General features: G+C 39.2%; 1 protein-coding gene across 1 annotated transcript in view; it reads left to right on the forward strand.

The window, feature by feature from the left end:
- Positions 1-18364, forward strand: part of LOC121931679 (signal peptide, CUB and EGF-like domain-containing protein 1) — a 299857-nt gene that overhangs the window by 33394 nt on the left and 248099 nt on the right. Inside the window, 1 exon segment of the mRNA XM_042469659.1 lies at positions 16642-16770. Coding sequence (XP_042325593.1) covers positions 16642-16770 — 129 coding nt within the window.

The raw sequence follows: 18364 nt of genomic DNA on the forward strand, positions 1-18364 counted from the left end.
ATAATAATAATAATAATAATAATAATAATAATAATAATAATAATAATAATTTATTTTGCTCTCATTTGGCTGTGGAAGCTCTCTTTTTGTTCTGTTTCAAGACCTTGTCTGTAGTAACATGTTTGGGGGCATGCCATAGGAATGGTATAGCATATCATGGGAGGTGGACTGGGGACGTTGGAGTTGTCTCATCCACAGGGTTACCATGAGTAGGGAATGACTCGAGGGCAGATAACAACAATAACAACAACAACAAATCAACCAGGATCGAGTCTCTTAATTGCCTTGCATGTACTTGGAATCAACACGCAATAATATCCAACATTATCAGTAATGGCAGAGACACTTTTCTACCTCAAGTAGAGCCAGAATCCCCTTCCTCCTTCCCGCAATAGGGCTAACCATTGAAAACCTCTAGCTTCAGTATTCAGACATGCCTTCATGTATTCCTCTTCCCTAGTCTTGGTACCTCCTGGGGTAGATTGCTGCACAACCTTGAATTCCCTTCTTCAGCTGTGCATCATAAGGGAAAAAGCAGGCAAGCCATTTCATGCAAAGTCTACACCATTATTGATCTTTCAGGCCTGTTACAGACTGCCAAAATAAAGCTGCTTCAGGTCTCTTTGGAGGTATGCTGTTTAAATGATGCATGGGTCCTACGAGTCCGGAGGTCGCACCAAAGCCACACTCTATTCCTAAGCACTGGAGGGCAGCTTTGGTGCAGCTTCCGGATTCTTAGGACCCATGCATCATTTAAATAGCATACCTCCAAAGAGACCTGAAGCAGCTTTATTTTGGCAGTCTGTAACAGGCCTCAGTTTCACATGCTTGAGTCCAAGTGTCTCTATTTAGAAGGGGCAATCTGTAATTTTTAGTGTGTGCCACAGACCTTCCACTGTGGTTTGTAGATGTTATATCTGTCTGTTGAGTGCCTACTCGGGCTTCTTGATGCATATTCACATATGTGCTTATGCATGGACTGACCAACCCACAATGCTAGTGAATATCTTTTCTTCCATACCTGCTATTAGCCCCTATCCAGATGACAAAAGAATCTATTTAAGTTTCAGCTGTTCCATAATGAGCAGAAACATTTCCATTGTTAGATGAAAGATCATATTAACTTTTTTTATTCATGTGTGGGTGTATGTTACTTGACAGTGTTTAACAGTGGAAACCCAGTACTCCTTTTGAGAAGAGGGAGCAGAACACTCGATTGCCGAATAGAGGAACAAAGAGTACTGCTCTTGGAAAAGAGCTTCTTGCAATGCATAATTGTATGAGAATGGAAGCTCTGGCACAATTTGTTCTGTTTGTATTTATTTAATTTGGTTATATGAAATATGTTCAGCTGCTTTCCCAAAGTTTATAAAAGACAGAGAAAAACAATATAAACAGTACATTCAACTCTCTTAAATTCAATTTGTGCAGTTAATTGAAACAATCATAGGAAAGATGATAGCATAAAGTTAAATCATGATTTGGCAGCCAGCTAAACCAGAAGCTAACTGAAAAACAATGGGTTTGCACTCTTTCTGAAGGCAAGTATGGAAGTGTGAGAATTCCTGGTGTGAAAATATAGACTGCTACAAAGAGGCATGGGTGCTTTTGTGCTTATTTTTCTTTAAAATGTTGAAGGACATGTTACTGAGGAATCACTATTGAAACACAGGACAGTTGATTCCTCATTAGAATGTTGAGTACTTCTGTCATCTTTGGTAAAAATTGAGTAGAATATTCCATTACTTTTGTGCATGACCAGAATAGAGATTGCAGCCAAGAAATCAGAAGAAATGTAAGAATGGGAAGGGCAACTATAAAAGAACCAGACAGGATCATAAAGTGCAAAGATATACAACTGAAAACTAAAGTTAGAATTGTCCAGTCCATTGTATTTCCTGTCACCATATACAGATATGAGAACTGGACAGCGAAGAAGGCAGACAAGAGGAAAATTAACTCTTTTGAGATGTGGTGCTGGAGAAGTACATTGAGGATGCCAGGGACAGCTAAAGAGACAAGTGGGTTCTTGAGCAGATAAAGCCAGAAATTTCCTTGAAAGCCAAGATGACCAAATTAAATCTCTTGTACTTTGGCCACATTATGAGCATGAATTGTTAGAAAAGATACAATAGGGCCTTGCTGTCTATGACTTGCCATCTGCTGATTTAAGCATCTGCGGATGGCAAGCCCTGTTGTCTCCAATGGCAGCACATGCACACGACTGCCCCACCATTAGGGACAAGGCGATTTGAGGTCCTGCATTTTTTTTTGTAACCATGGGGAGGTGTAGAACAGATCCCCCATGGATGCAAAGGTCCGACTGTAATAATGCTAGGGAAGGTGGAGGACAATACAATACACCAGATGTTTAGACCTAACCAGGAAGGTCATGGGCATGAACCTACAAGACTTCAGTAGAGCAAAGGAGGATAGAGGGTCTTGGAGAAGTCTCATCTGCAGGGATGCCATGAGTCTGAGATGACTCAGGGGCAGTTAACAACAACAGGGCAACTCAAAGGCAGTTCACAGCAAAATCCACAAACAGTCCCTCAGTACATTGAATGTATAGTTTTGCTTTTCATCAGGGCAACACTAAGATGGACAGCGATGGTCAATTCCCCCTGAAGCAGTAGGGTGACCAACACAGAGACAAAGTCATTCATTTAAGAAAATAATGGCCGTGTAAACCTTTGCTTTGGGTGCAAATTATCATGGTGGCAGGGCTTACATTATGTTATAGTTATCAGTGTATGACCTTCCTTTTCACAGATGTTTGCCACATTCCTGTATAATACGATTTAAAATAAAAATGTAGAAATTCCTTCTTTAGCTCTGGTTCAGTTCCTAGATTTGTATTCATCCCTGGCACATGTTGTTGTGAGGTGACTTCCTGATATTGGGAAGAATTTGGAATGTCAGGAGAGCTGTAAATGAACAGTTGCCTCAAGCCTAGTCTGTTAAATTTGCAGGTTTGGGGTAACTGAACAGGAAAATTGAAGTAGAGCCTATCTGTCAGAAACAGTGAAGTGTGAAATACTGGTTAGAATTAGAGGTTGCCTTTTTTAAAAACATCAATCAACATGGTTATTTGAAATGTGTATGGCTTACTAGTCACTACAGAAATAACAGGAAGAAAGTATAGCTGTCAGACAGTTATGGCTATATGCACAAATATTACTTCCAAAGCTACAAATACCAGAATCTAGATTTAATCTACATTCTTTATATCTATAATACTCAAATGGCTATGCTATTATGTTAATATGGAATGAAAAGATTACCATTTCTATTTTTTGTGGGTTTTTCGGACTATGTGGCCATGTTCTAGAAGAGTTGATTACTAACATTTTGCCGGCGTCTGTGGCTGGCATCTTCAGAGAAGATGCCAGCCATAGATGCTGGCAAAATGCTGGCAAAACAGATGCTGGTGAAACTTCAGGAATAAACTCTGCTAGCCACATAGCCCGAAAAACCCATAAAAAAACTATGGATGAGTATACCATACTTCAGAAGTGTCTAAGAAAATCAGCAGTATGTGTCCATGCAGCTATATAAGCTATCCATTTCCCCCCAGAATTGCTAAATTTGTGAATTTATAAAGAGAAAAAAGTAAATCGGCAAAATATTTACATTTTTTCAACACCATCTCACAAATGCTGTCACTGTTGAATTAATACTTCTTAGCATAGTTTTGATCATGTACACTGAAATCTTTAGAGGTTTCCTTCCCAAACCAGATTCTGAAGAAGCAGAAAGGGATAAACAAAAAACATCAAAACATCTTCCAAGAGTCTATTAATTATTAGCCCATCCAGCTGATCCCTTCACGTCACACAAATAGTAACAAGCAAACAAAACCCTAAAACTCTGCCATGAAGTTGGCATCTGCTATGAGGACAGCCTTCTTTTCTCTGGCAGTGGGCCCTGGGAATCCTATGCCACAGTAGCCCCTCAGGGCTGGTTCCTTCCCCTTTTATTAGGGAACATGCTGACACACTACTGTTTTCACCAGGCTTTCTTTATTGCATTTGTTTTGTTTTCATTTTTGGTGTTTTACTTTGCATATTGACTTTTTAAAAAAACAATGTTGCTTTTGTCTGATGTTAAAAGCTTACAATGTTGTGAGCTATGTTTAGCTATGCACTTAGAAGCTGGTATGAGGCTGCCAATCAGTAGGGTAACTTATAAGGGTTAGCCCCGGCACTCATGATGTTCATGATGTGTCCCTTTCTCCAGTCTAAGTTAATGTTTGCCATCAGCTCTAATATAGACCATTTAAATATTGTACTCGAGGAGAACAAATTTGGTTAATTGCTGGATCACCTGGCGTTCTTGGACCAGATGCTTAGTAGCATCCCTCAGCACATAGACTCATAATTGGAGATGAGTATTTTTTTTAAAAATGAGTTTTAAATATAGTGCAAGTTGAGCTTGGAGATTCTTTCTTTTGGGCCCACAAGTAGGAAGAACATGGAAAGAAATTAGCCCTAGTAGGAAAATCAACAAAAATCTCTTCTGGAACTTTGCATGAATTAATAAATATATTGTGTGATAAGCACTTCTAGATGTATTATTCTTATTTGTTAGGCCTATCTCATGTATATATAGGTACAAGGGGAAAACACCACGTATATCACAGTTTAAATGAATGATGAGACATTTGTCTCATTGTTTCGTTGTTAAATAACAAGGCCCTCTTCCTCTTTTTTTCTTTTCAAAATGTGCTTACATCAAAGCAAAGCAAGCCTTGGGAAGCTGTTGCACTTGTGCCTTTCTTCTTGCCCTAATGAACGTCAGGTTTTTCTTCTTTGAGTCTCCCATTCCCATTATTCACCCTTGACCTTGTCTCAGCAAACAGTCCTCAGGCCTTTTAAATTTTTTACAGTTTCCTCAGGCTCTAGCATCTTGAAAGCATCATGACAACTGGAAAGCAATAAAAACAAAAGGGGCATGTGGAGTGTCCTTAATTGATTTTTGTGTGTGTGTTTTTAAAATGTCAGCTGCAAGACCTTAAGGTTTAAGCGCAGAATGCATTTTTAATCTTAAGAAAAGTAATGTTTTATATGGGCCTCTTTCCCCTAGCACTGGGAGGAAGGGAAGCAAATGGGGTCTATGTCTGGATTTCTTTGTTTCACGGAAATTCAGGTAGACACTCTCAAGAACATACCTTGTGTCTGAGATGGATGAAATATCAAAAACAACACATCAATAAATAAAAGGTAGTAAAAGTTCAGACTGCAATTCAAATACACTCTCTGTTATAGCTGGCAGGAAATCTAAATTAATTCAAGATTGTTTGCGGCTGTATTCATATTTGTAATTGAAGTAGTATCTGCTTAAAATACCACGGACTTCAGATAATGAATGTGAGGTGTAGCCACTTAAACTGCAGTACCTCTGGTGGAAAAAAAAATAGGTTCTGTTTTCTCCATCTCAGAAAGAATGGTTGCACAGTTGGAAAAGTATAGAAAAGAGTGACCTAAATCCCAAGTGTTCCCAATGGAATGTGTGAATCACTATCTTTCCCATTAGGCTTGAATCTGCCATATTTGACAGGCTTTGGAAGACAGACATTATTTTTAGTCTTCACTGACCCTGACCTTTCCTGCATGTTTTTCAACATTTGGGCCTCTGGATGTTTTGGACGTCAGCTCCCAGGATCGTTCCCCATAGGTCACACTCTCTGAATCGTCTGGGTCTGGACACACAAAAGTTGAGAACTTCTGCTTTTGAAGATGTTTGATGTGTGTTATTTTTCCTTAAGCCGTTTTGGACTTATGGCTACTCTAAGGCGGACCTATGACAGGGTTTTCTTGGCAGGTTCCTTCAGAAAGGGTTTGCCATTGCCATTCTCTGAGGCTGAGAAAGCATTACCTGCCCAAGGTCACCCAGGGGATTTTCATGGCTGAACAGGGATTTGAACCCAGCTTTCTGGAGGCATTGTCCAGCACTCAAACTACTGCACCGTGCTTGGTCTTAGAACTCATCTAGCAGATGTAGAAAACTCAAAAGATAGTGCAAGGTTGGTCTCTTCCTTTGTTTTTGTCTAGAAAAGGCCAGCTCTTTGCAGGTCCCTCTGAATGTGAATTCCAGCACTGTCCACAATGTAAGACAAAGGAGATTTTTAAAAAATAGATTTGGAAATAACCCTTAACATCTCTTTTCTGTATTTCTGAACATCTATCTCTGTGAAGTGTGGGCATCAGACCTCGATAACATCAATTTTGACTCCCAAAACTACTAAAAATTGGCAATTTGTATTGTAAGTATAGCACTAATACTTCACACTGAAAAATGATGTTATAAATAAGGTTAGAAGATTCTTTTGGTTTTTAATCGTTTATTTTATACCCCACTTTCTTCTCAATAACTGGGTCCCAAGGTGGCTCACAACATCAGCTAAACAGAATGGGCTAAATCCAATTACTAGTCAAAGTTAAAGCAGACCCACTGGATCAGTGAGATTACATAAGTGTTGACTTTTCAAGTCTACTGTAGTTGGAACTACTGGATTTAGCCCAATAAATTATAATATTAACATACAATTAAATTAATTATCATATTAAAACATTTCAGGAAGAAAAGAGCAGGAGAACCATTATTAAAAGCTTCGTCATACATTAAGGAACTGAAGCTGAAATGATTGGGGAAGGCAAATTTGAGGACACCCTTAAAAGCATAGAATCATAGAGTTGGAAGACACCCCAAGGGCCATCCCATACAACCCCATTCTGCCATGTAGGAACACACAATCAAAGCACCACCAAGAAACATTCATCGGGCCTCTGTTTAAAGGCCTCCAAAGGAGGCCTCACCACACTCTGAGGGATTGTGTTCCACTGTCGAACAGCTATTACTGTCAGGAAGTTCTTCTGAATGTTTTGGTGGAATCTCTTTTCCTTTAGCTTACATCCATTGTTCTGGGTCCTATTCTCTGGAGCAGCAGAAAACAAACTTGCTCCATCCTGAATATGACATCCCTTCAAATATTTAATTAGGACTATCATATCACCTCTTAACCGTCTCTTCTCCAGGCTAAACATACCCAGCTCCTTAAGTTTCTCCTCATAGGGCCTTGTTTCCAGACCCTTATGCATTCTGGTTGCCTTCCATCTGGACATGTTCCAGCATCTCAACATCCTTTTTGAATTGTGGTGCCCAGATCTGGACACAGTATTCCAGGTGGGGCCTGAGCAAAGCAGAATAGAGTAGCACTATTACTTCCATAGATCTAGACACTATTGATGCAGCCTAAAATCGCATTGGCCTTTTTAGCTGCCGCACAGCACTGTTGAGTCATGTTCAGCTAGTGGTCTACTTGGATTCCTAGATCCCTTTCACACATAGTCTCGTTCAGTCATCCTATATTTGTGCATTTCATTTTTCCTTCCTAGGTGCACTACAGTCCGCCCTTGCCTTACAAAAGCGCATATGCTCGAGCCCCATTAAATATAATGGGGCTTGTGCTCGTAGTGCGACTGTGCATGCGCACCATTTTCCCATTCTCCAGGCGGCTTCCGCGTAAGCTGGAAGCCACCTATAACGAGCCCGCATATGGTGTGGGCTCACTGTACTTTACATTTCTCCGTGTTGAATTTCATTTTGTTAGCTTTGGCCCAGCTTTCTAGTCTATTCAGGTCATTTTGAATTTTGATCCTGCCCTCTGGAGTATTAGCTATTCCTCCTAATTTGGTGTCATCTGCAAATTTGATAACTATGCCCCCAATTCTGTCATCCAAGTCATTAATAAAGATGTTGAATAGCACTGGGCCCAGGACACACCCCTGTTGTACCCCACTGGTCATTTATCTCCAGGATAAAGAGGAGCCATTGCTGAGCACCCTTTGGGATCGGCTGGTCAACCAGTTACAAATCTATTTAACAGTTGCATTGCCTAGCCCACATTTTACTAGCTTGTTTGCAAAAAAATAATGGGGGACTTTGTCAAAAGCCTTGCTGAAATCAAGATATGCTATATCCACAGCGTTACCACCATCTAAGAAGCTGGGAATTTTATCTAAAAAGGATATCACCAAGCTGGGAATTTTATCTAAAAAGTCTGGCGTGACTTGTTTTTCAGAAACCCATGTTGAGTTTTTGTGATTATGGCATTCTTTTTTAAATGTACACAGACTCTCTGTTTAATAATATGCTCTAGAATCTTTTCTGGTATTGATGTCAGGTTAACCAGGTGGTAATTGTTGATTTTCAGGCAAATCTTTGTCTGTTGTTGAATTTATTGTTGTTATTAACTTCCCTCAATCCTCCAAGACTCCCTGTCCTTCATTGCTCTGCTTGAAATTTGGAGATTGTTGCATGTGACCTCCTTAATTGAGTTTATCCATCTGACATTTGGCCTTCTCTCTTTCTACTACCCTCAACTTTCCCAATCATTATTGTTTTTTCTAATGAGCCGTATCTTTTGTGGCCAAATTATGACAGCCTCAATTTGATCATCTTGGCTTCTAGGAATATTTCAGGCTTGATCTGTTCTATGACCCATTTGTTTGTCTTTTTTGGCTGTCCATAGTATCCTTAGCCTTTCAGCACCACATCGCAAATGAGCTACATTTCTTTTTGTCACCTTTTTATACTGTCCAGCGCTCACATCTGTACATAATGATGGAGAATACCATGGCTTGAATAATTCTAACTTTAGTGCTCAATTGTATATCCTTGCTGTTTATCATTTTGTCTAGTAATAAAATAAATAAATAAACAATGCTTTCATTGCTGCCCTTCCCAATTCTAGTCTTCTTATTATCTCTTAACTGCAGTTTTCATTCTGATCAATTTTTGATCCAAGGTATGAGATAATCTTTAATGTTTCTATTTCCTCATTGTATGGGTTGAATTTATGTAGTTCTTCAATGATCATTATTTTTGTTTTCTTATGTTCAGCAGCAAGTATGCCTTTTCATTTTCTTCCTTGACCTTCCTTAGTAATTGTTTCAAGCCACTGATGTTTTCTGTTATTTATATTGTACCATCTGTATATTTTAGATTGTTGATGTTCCTTCCTCCTATCTTCACTTCTCCTTCTTCTAAGTCTAATCCTGCTCTTCATATAATATTTTGTGTGTGCAAGTTGAACAAGTAGGTTGGTACAATGCAACCTTGCCTCACATCCTTGCCAATTGGGAACCATTCTGTTTCTCCATATTCTGTTCTTATAGTGGCCTCTTGTTATGGGTATAGATTTCTCATAAAAACTATCAGATGTGGTGGCACTGACATGTCTTTAAGGGCATTCTATGGCCTTTCATGATATACGCAATCAAATGCTTTGCTATAGTCTATAAAATACATGCTGATTTTCTTTTGGAATTCCATGGTGTACTTCATTAGCCATTGTATGTTTCCATTGTGGTCCGTAGTGCCTCTACCTTTCCCGAACCCAGCTTGCACCTCTGGGATTTCTCTCTCCATAGGTGATTAGATGTGTTGCAGAATTTTAAACATACTTTTCCTTGCATAGGAGATTAATGCTATGGTCCTATAGTTACTGCAGTCTTTTGTGTCTCCCTTTCCCCCCCTGTGGATTGAGATGGATATTGAGTGTTTCCAGTCTGTTGGCCAGCATTTTGTTTTCCATATTTGTTAGCATATTTTAGTTAATACTAGTGTTGCTTCTTTCTGTGTGAATTGTAGCAGTTCAACTAGAATATCATATGTTCCTGGTGATTTATTTTTCCCAATTTCTCTTATTATTCCCCTTTCTAGAATTTGGGGTTCATCTTTGTATGATTCTTCATTCCATGTGTCATTGATTTTGTCATCTCTCGTATATCGCTCTTCTGTGTATTGCATCCATCATCTTTTTGTTTCTTCCTGATCTTGTAGTATGCTGTTGAAACAAAGGGTTTTATCACACCAGCCTGTTGTCTCACAGCAATCCAGTTGTTTAAGTAAACAGAAACATACCGGTATAGAAACAATCACTATAATACTTCTCTGCAGAAGTGTTATGATGTCCTCATGATCACTCCTCTGTAATGACCTCATCTTTCTCCCCATGTCCTCCTTACATAGCACATGCTTTTTATTTTTATTTTTATTTTTATTCTTTTGCCACAATTGCGCTGTGTTGATATACAGTGGGCCCTTGTTATCTGCTGGGGTTTCGTTCCAGGAACCCTCGTGGATAACAAAATCCATTGATGTTCATGTCCCATTAAATACATTGGCATAGTAAAATGGTGTCCCTTATATAAAATGGAAAATCAAGGTTTGCTATTTGAAATTTATACTTTTTTGGAATATTTTCAAGTCATGGATGCTTGAATGCATGGATAAGAAATGTGTGGATAAGGAGGGACGACTGTATTTTGCTGCTGCCATTTTTCTCTTCAAATTGAAATCACATACTCAGTGGGGCTCATAATATGCCCACCTCATCCACATGTTTCTATAGTGCCCCTATCCACTTGTTGGTTCATATTGGTTGCTTTTATTCAGTTCCCTGGTGGGTTCTTAAAAAATTGTTTTGCCATAGTTGATTAATTGTGGCATGTTGCTAACCTGCTCCAGTAGCATAATTGCACAATTATGGCAAAACAATGTAAAAAAAATTATCGGGGCGTGTGGCTAGCCATCGATCATGGTGGATGCAGAAAACTTGAACAGGACAAGATCTCAGCTTTTACCAATTAATTGGAATGAATTTCACCCAGCTTTTAAGAGCAAAAATACCTATCTGAGGCAAAGAGCTAAAAGGGCAGTGGATTAAGCAATTTTGGATTTCTGTTCATCTCTTAAAGAGCCAAAAACTCAATCAGAAGAGACAGATGACATGAGGAAGGGAGGCAGAAGTGAGAGTCATTTTCCACCCATTATTTTCAGACCTCCTGGAAAGACTTCATGTAGATTTAGTGCAGGACTTACAAAAGGAGTGGACACTCATCCTTGAGCCGGTGAGCTCAAAGCTTGCTGCCCTGGAGATATAGAAAAAGCTAATACGGCTCTTGAACAGGGTCATTCTCATGAGGCCCACATACAGGAGTTACAACAAATGAATGACTATCTCACAAGTAAAATGCAGGATTTGGAGGACAGAAATAGATGCTTAAATATGAGAATTTGTGGGATTCCTGAATGAGAGGAATATCAGGATATGATTTAATTCCTCCTTACTGTCAACTCTTAAGAGGAGACAAGGTGCTCCACCCAGGGACATAATTACAATGGTCCCTTCCCTTACGCGGGAGATCCGTTCCGGTTTGACTTGTTCAAATTCAGGCTCTTTGATTCAAGCTGTGGTTTAGATCATACCTGTTTGAATCACACTACAGTCCATTCAGCCTTGTACTTCAATACTGATTGCCAGATTTCTGCTACTACGCTGTTGCATTATTATATTTGAAACCTTAATGTTGCCTTTGGTAGACAATTTGTGTCAGCCAACATGCCGCCAGTCTCCCAAGATCCTCTGCATGGTTTCATTCACCAAGGGGGAAATATGGGAAGCATCTCCTACATGGCCAGGGGTTCAGGGTCAACTGAGCCGGACATCCTTCCGAGGTCGCTAAAATGAGTACCCAGCTTGTTGGGGGCAATTACCTTACACATTGTAAACTACTTCGAGAGTGCTTAAGTGCACTGATAAATGGTATAGAAATGTTAGATTTTTTATGTTTTTTTCAGGCTATGTTGCCATGTTCTGGATGAGTTTATTCCTGACATTTCATCAGCATCTGGGCTGGAATATTTGGAGAATGCTGGTATGGAAATGAGTGGGATATATATACTATGTGACCCTTGGTTGAGAGAAAGTGATTTACATGCTAATCTGTGTTGTTCTGTTGCTGAATGGCAAGGCCTCAGAGTGTTTAAAATGAGTACCCAGATTGTTGGGGGCAATTAGCTTACAATTTGTAAACCGCTTAGGGAGTGCTTAAGTACACTGATAAATGGTATAGAAATGTACTTGCTATTGCTATTGCTAATTAGTGATTCATTGTCTGCTGAGAAAAACGTGGATGGTTTTCATTTGCATTTGCTGGGTCTTAATTTTGGTGTTTTTCATGACTGGTAGCCAAACTTTGTTTACTTTAAAGATTTCCTCTGTCCTATTGAAGTTGTCCAGGTGTTTGAGGATTTCAGTCGTCTCCTAGTGTATTCTGACCTGACAGTTGTTGACATGATCCAGAAGCATAGTCTCTTATACTAAATCTGGCTGATAAGCCCACCGAAAGAGATCTGTCTTAAGTGCCTTCTTAAAGGCATCTAAGGTGGTAATAAGACGGATCTCTTCCAGTAAACTATTCCACAATTTAGGCACTGTGGCAGCAAATGCTCTATGGGAAGTTGTAGTTAATCGAGTGTTACAGTATTCCAACAATTTTTTTCCGGATGTTCTAAGTGTGTGGGGTGGATTATGTAAGGAGAGGCGTTCCCGCAAGTAACTTGGTCTCGAGCCATGTAGGGATTTAAAGGTAATAACCAACACCTTGTATTGCACCCAGAAGCTGATTGCACCTAAAGCTGGTTTATAATGTGTTCTGCTACTGCTGATTTTTTGGCTGACCCAGTCAGTGTCTCTTGTGTTCCTTGATTTATGTTTGAAAAGTGCATTTGGTGGTCCCTATGTAGACTTGTCCACAGATGCACAGTATGTGGTAGATTCCTGCAGCCATGAGAGGGTCACTCCTGTCCTTCACTGAGCTCAGCATTTGTTGGATTTTCTTGATGGTTTGTAGATCATTTGGAGGTTGTGTTTCCTCACCAGTTTCCCTATTCTGTCTGTGACACTTTTGATGTATGGTAAAAATATCTTTCTTTTGGGTGGTTGTCTGTCTTCACTCCTATGGGTTTTTCTGGGTCTGGCAGCCCGTTTGATGTCTGAACTGGAGTAACCATTAGTCTGTAGAGCCCAGTCTAGGTGCTTCAATTCATCTTCCAGCTACCTCATCTCTCTGATCATAGAATCCACTGTCCCACTGGAAGTAGCTTGTGGCTAGTAATGTACTTGCTATTGCTATTTCTAAAACTTTCCCCAGCGACTTTGCCACTTTTTTTGTAATAGCTCAAACACAGGGTTGACATGCCTACATCCTTCCCACTCTCATTCTAAATGGTACCAAGAGGGCTGCACATCTCTGATCCAAGCTCATACAAGAACCACTAATTGAAGGGAATGTTCTCTGTGAACTGTCTGCTCTAACCATCACAGAGGCTTGAGATATATAGAAGGGAAGCAGAATGGAAGGATTTGTCAAGGTCATATTATTCTCCCAATTACAAACGGTCTCCCTATCAACATTATGCTTTTACATTGGTCCCAGAGCAAGGATATCATCATTCAAAGCATCTAAAGGGCTACTCTCACAATACTGCCCCCATCCCCAGTCTCCATCTGCAATAGTTAGTTGCCCACTTCCTCAAAAGCTCATATTTTTACTGTATCTACCACAGTTCATGTAGCTCCATTTTTGTTTGTGGTACTTCTGATACTAATGCCTCTTCAGTCCCACCTTCATCACCACCAATTGGTACTCTTGGTTCCAACAAATCTACATTAGTGGTACAATCTCTATGTATGTATGTTTGTTTGATGTATGTTTTGGCTGTGCTGTTCTCTCATCCTTGCTATCATGGTATGGAACCCTACACTGGTGAGTACGCTTGTCAGTCATCCATTTGTCTGATTCATAAAGGCCATGAAGAAGAAGATTAGGCTGCTTACTATAACTGTGGTTCTCTGAGTGGTCATCTATGAATTCACACAACCCTTCTTCCTCCCCTCCGTCCATGTCTATTCTCATTTGGAATCCTAGAAATTGAGGAGAGATAATTGAAACATTCCTAGGCATGCTTGCTGTGGGAGTAGGGAGTAGGCGTAGGGTTTCCACCAAAAAAGCTTGTATGTAGAATGTTTTCTGAGAGCCCCATTTGTGAGTTCACAGAAGACCACGTGAGGAACCACAGTTACAGGTAAGCAACATGCTCATTTGATTAAAAGGACTCTAGTTTTTAAAGAAACCGTGCTTACAAAAATGTATGTACCTCTTAGTAGAGGTGCTCCCTGTTCTATTGCACAAGGAACAAAATGCCTCTTCCTGGCTTGAGGATGCTTCATCTTAAAAGGAAAATAAGAGTTTCTTTTCCTTCATTGGTATCACTGATTTTATTTGTATAAATATATATCTATATCTGTAAATATATAGATTTACAAGTCTAAATAATTAATATATTTATTAAGTTGCTTTAACAGAATAGTTGTTGTGTCCCTTCAAGTTATTTCCAACTTATGGTGACCTATCATGGGATTTTCTGGTGCTAAGAGTGAATCCAAGGTCACTCAGTAGGTTTCCATGGCTGAGTTGGGAATTGAACCCTGGTTTCCAGGATTGTAGACCAATGCTCAAACTGTTACACCATATTGGCACTGAACAGCATTTGTTATTGTTGTTGTGTGCCTTCAGGTCATTTCTGACTTATGCTGACCCTATCATGGGGTATTCTTGTCAAGTTTTTTCAGACGGGGGTTGCCATTGCCATCCTCTGAGGCTGAGAGAGTGTGACTTACCTATGGTCACCCAGTGGTTTTCCATGGCTGAGCTGAGATTAGAAACCTGGTCTCCACAATCATAGTCCAATGCTCAAACCACTACACCACACTGGCTCACTTGAACAGATTAGTAGACCTGATTAATTTTCAAAAAGCAAAGCCAAACAGAATATTAGAAGTGTACGTTCTACATTGTTCCTTGTATGCATTAATACAACTTGACCATTACATTTCCTTGTCTTTAAGCAAAGCCAGTTTTATTTCCTCTCTAATGCTTCTTTACTGACACATCATATATTTCAAGTTACATTCTTTCAACATGGTACTGACGTATGTATTCCCTTCTGATGTCTGAATAAATACATCTATGTAGCCAACTACTGACATATCAGCAATGAAAACATTACATTTCAGGCCATTTTAGTATCCAAGCTGCACTGTTTATGATTTCCCCAAGTGCAATGTTTTGCAATTGGATAGCTGATTTAGATGAAATGATGTTTAAGATTTATGCAGGCAGACAGCTTCCTGATGGCTGTATTTCTACAGAGGTTCAAGAACATAAATTATTGAAAGTCAATTGCAATTTATGCTTCCCAAATTAGTTCCAGATCCAATAGCAAAAGGGCACAGTATGAAAGAAAAACATACATTCGGGCCAAATATCGCACAACTTGGAAGGTCTGTCATCAAGGCAAGCTCAGAGACAATGCTTTGAGTTGGGGGAGTCTAGACTGTAGTTAAGATTATTATTGTTCGTTATTATTCTTTTGGATGACTTTGGTTGTTACCAAAGCTTTAAAGGCTTTCTTAACAGGTATAAAGTACTGTAAAACAAAGAAGAAAATCAAATAGTCTTAGACTTCTACATGCAATGCCTGCACATGTGTATTATTTTAAATGGTAGTATACTATAGGATATGAAAATTTGTAAATATAATCTACCTTGTTTTCTTTGACCCTATTGGTCTAATTTCATTTAGCAATTTCAGCTTTTGCAGCTTCTTGTTGTTTCTCTGAAATGATTGATTTATAGTAAACTTAAAAAAAAACATATAGGTGCAAAAGATAATTCTTCTGTTTCTCTATGGCGATTCGAACTCTGCATATGTTTGTAATCCTGCTAGAATATTGTGTATTCTGCTTTTCCACTAAAAAGCAGTGCTCAAAGTGGTTAGCAAACATCACTAAAACAAGTTAACAATATAACGGTGAAATCATTACAATAAGCATCAAAACAACTTGGCAACAATTTGAAGAATTTTGTCTTTATATCTTTCCTAGAAATAGAGTTCTTCTAGACTGGTGAAATGTCTCAGAAGCAATTTTATTGTTGTTCTCACTGCTTTTTTCCAAAGGACATTTGGAGCCAAAGGACATTTTCCTCATCACAGAAAATTTCAGGCTTTTTCCTGTCCTTTCTCAATTTTTTTATTCCTACCCTGAATTTTGGTTTACACACACACACACACACACACACACACACACACACACAATATTATTAAAAGATATAGCCATGTTAATCTGTAGAATCAGTATGTAGAGAGATCAGGAGCATACATACAGATCTTTTTTTTTTTTAAGCAAACAGATTATGACCTGATAAAATAATCTAAAATCTAGACATGTCTAAGATACACAGTAAGGAAAGCAGCAAATCCTTATGAGGAAAAAAATAGATAAGATTTTATCCTGGTTTATTGTTGGTAGGGACCATATGAAGCATAGTTGCCTGGTTCTGATATCATGGCCAAGCTCTGTGTGCAAGAGGAGGAAAATGTGTTAAAGCTCATCACTTGTTCCTCTTTCAAGAAGCTACAGTTTATTTGATCTAGAATATTATGCCTGAACTAGTCTAAGGGCATTTGTGCCAAGCCACCTCAGCAATGTTTCATATATTCATGTCTGTTTCTCAGTAGCCAAGTAGATAGAATATCTAATTAGGTTTGCATTATGGCAATGACTTTAAAGCACTCTTATAAATGAATATTATAATGTAACTCAAGGTATGCTACTATCATACAATAACAATATCTTTAAAATTATGTTGTTCTTCATGCATTGTGTGCAATATAACTAACAATGGTTTTTGCTAAATGACCTAGTGGGCTTTTCTCCTCTGTTCTTAGACATTGATGAGTGTGAAAATGACTTCTACAATGGAGGATGTGTACATGAATGCATCAATATTCCTGGCAACTACAGGTGCACGTGCTACGATGGGTTCATGCTGGCTCACGATGGACACAACTGCCTTGGTGAGTCATTACTCTGGGAAAAAATTGCTTGGTCATTTTTTGCAATAACTCACCTGTTAAGTTCATAAACATTCAGAGACACAATTGTCTAGGCGTCAGGTTGATAAGAAAACAGAAATAATTTTATGTCTTACCAGGAAATAAAGCTTCCCATGCATTTTTGCTTTTGACATTCAGCTTTTAAGAGACTTTGGCAGAAATTGCAAAACGTTAGGCAAATAATAATAATAATAATAATAATAGGATTTATTTATATGCTGCCCAATCACTGGGAATCTGGGCAGCTTACAACAGAGGGGATAATAGAGGGTTCCCTGTCCTCAGGCTTACAATCTAAAAGACACGACACAAAAGGAGAAGGGAATGGTGAGGGGTGGAGGGGATCAGGTCCAGCATTATTCTCTCCCTCTGAGGCTTGGACCAAGGCAGATGGACTAGAGGGAGGGCTCTGCTTCTTAATCAAGGCCGGGCCTGATGGCGTTGGGCCTGTCCTTTCGCTCCCTCCCAGGCCAGAAGATGACAGTTGGAAGGAGGGAGGGGAGGGCTCTTCCTCTTCAGGCTGCAAAGAACACTGTGCTGCATAAAATCATATAATGGAGAGGTATTATATAATTGAGAGGTATTAATCATATAATGGAGAGTGAATGAGTTGTATGTATAGAATTAATAATATGTATAAGTATAGAGTTCTCACTGGATAGTGTTCTCGCCTCCTTGTTGATAGTTGACACTGTAATATAAGTTTACTATTTCTTATCTGAAATTCTTGGAAGCGGAAGTGTTTCAGGTGAAGGAAGTTTTGTTTGGATTTATTTGAATTTTGGTGTACACAAGTAGCATACTATGTACCTGTGCTGTATTTGTGAGGCCAAAGAAAGATACTAAGATCTGTGAAATGATGTGTGTGTGTGTGTGTGTGTGTGTGTGAATTTGCACTGAGTACTATATTTGAATTCTCACCATTTCACAGCTCCTCAGTCTCTCTCCAGCCTCCTGTCTTTTTGCTACCAGCCGCCTGCATCCACCTTTGAAGTGATGGCTGTAGCACTCCTGCTTGTTCATCTCTCTTCAGCTTTGAGTCTCTTCTGTTAGTTAGTTGTGTTGTGAATGAGACGTGAGGCTGGAGACAGACTGAGGACCTGCAAGGTGAATGAGCAAGAGTGATACAGCCACCACCTTGAACGTGGAAGCAGGTGGCTAGCAATAAAAAAATGCAGGTTTTAGAAGTGTTCGTACTTTGGATTTCCAGATTAGGAGTGTTCAACCTGTTTTAAATTTCCTTTTAAAAAGTGGATTCAAAAATAATGCTCTGTGACAGGAAAGTCTTTCTATCTGTGAAGGATACCTGTGCCCCACTGATCTCCATTACATCCCTAAAGTTTATTCTAGACGGTGCAGTGAAAACTGTGGCTCCACCCTATAGTAATTTCCCACTGATGTCAAGATTGACTGGAGGCAAATACAGAATTTCTGGAATAGATTTTGTGTAATTACTTCAGCTTTGCATTGTCTTTTTCATTCACGTTCATAAGGGAATAATTGTTTAGATGGATTGCAGAACCAATTTGTTTGTGGCTTTTGAAGTGAGCTTTTC

This window comes from Sceloporus undulatus, chromosome 5 (assembly GCF_019175285.1).
Source record: "Sceloporus undulatus isolate JIND9_A2432 ecotype Alabama chromosome 5, SceUnd_v1.1, whole genome shotgun sequence".
NCBI lineage: Eukaryota > Metazoa > Chordata > Lepidosauria > Squamata > Phrynosomatidae > Sceloporus > Sceloporus undulatus.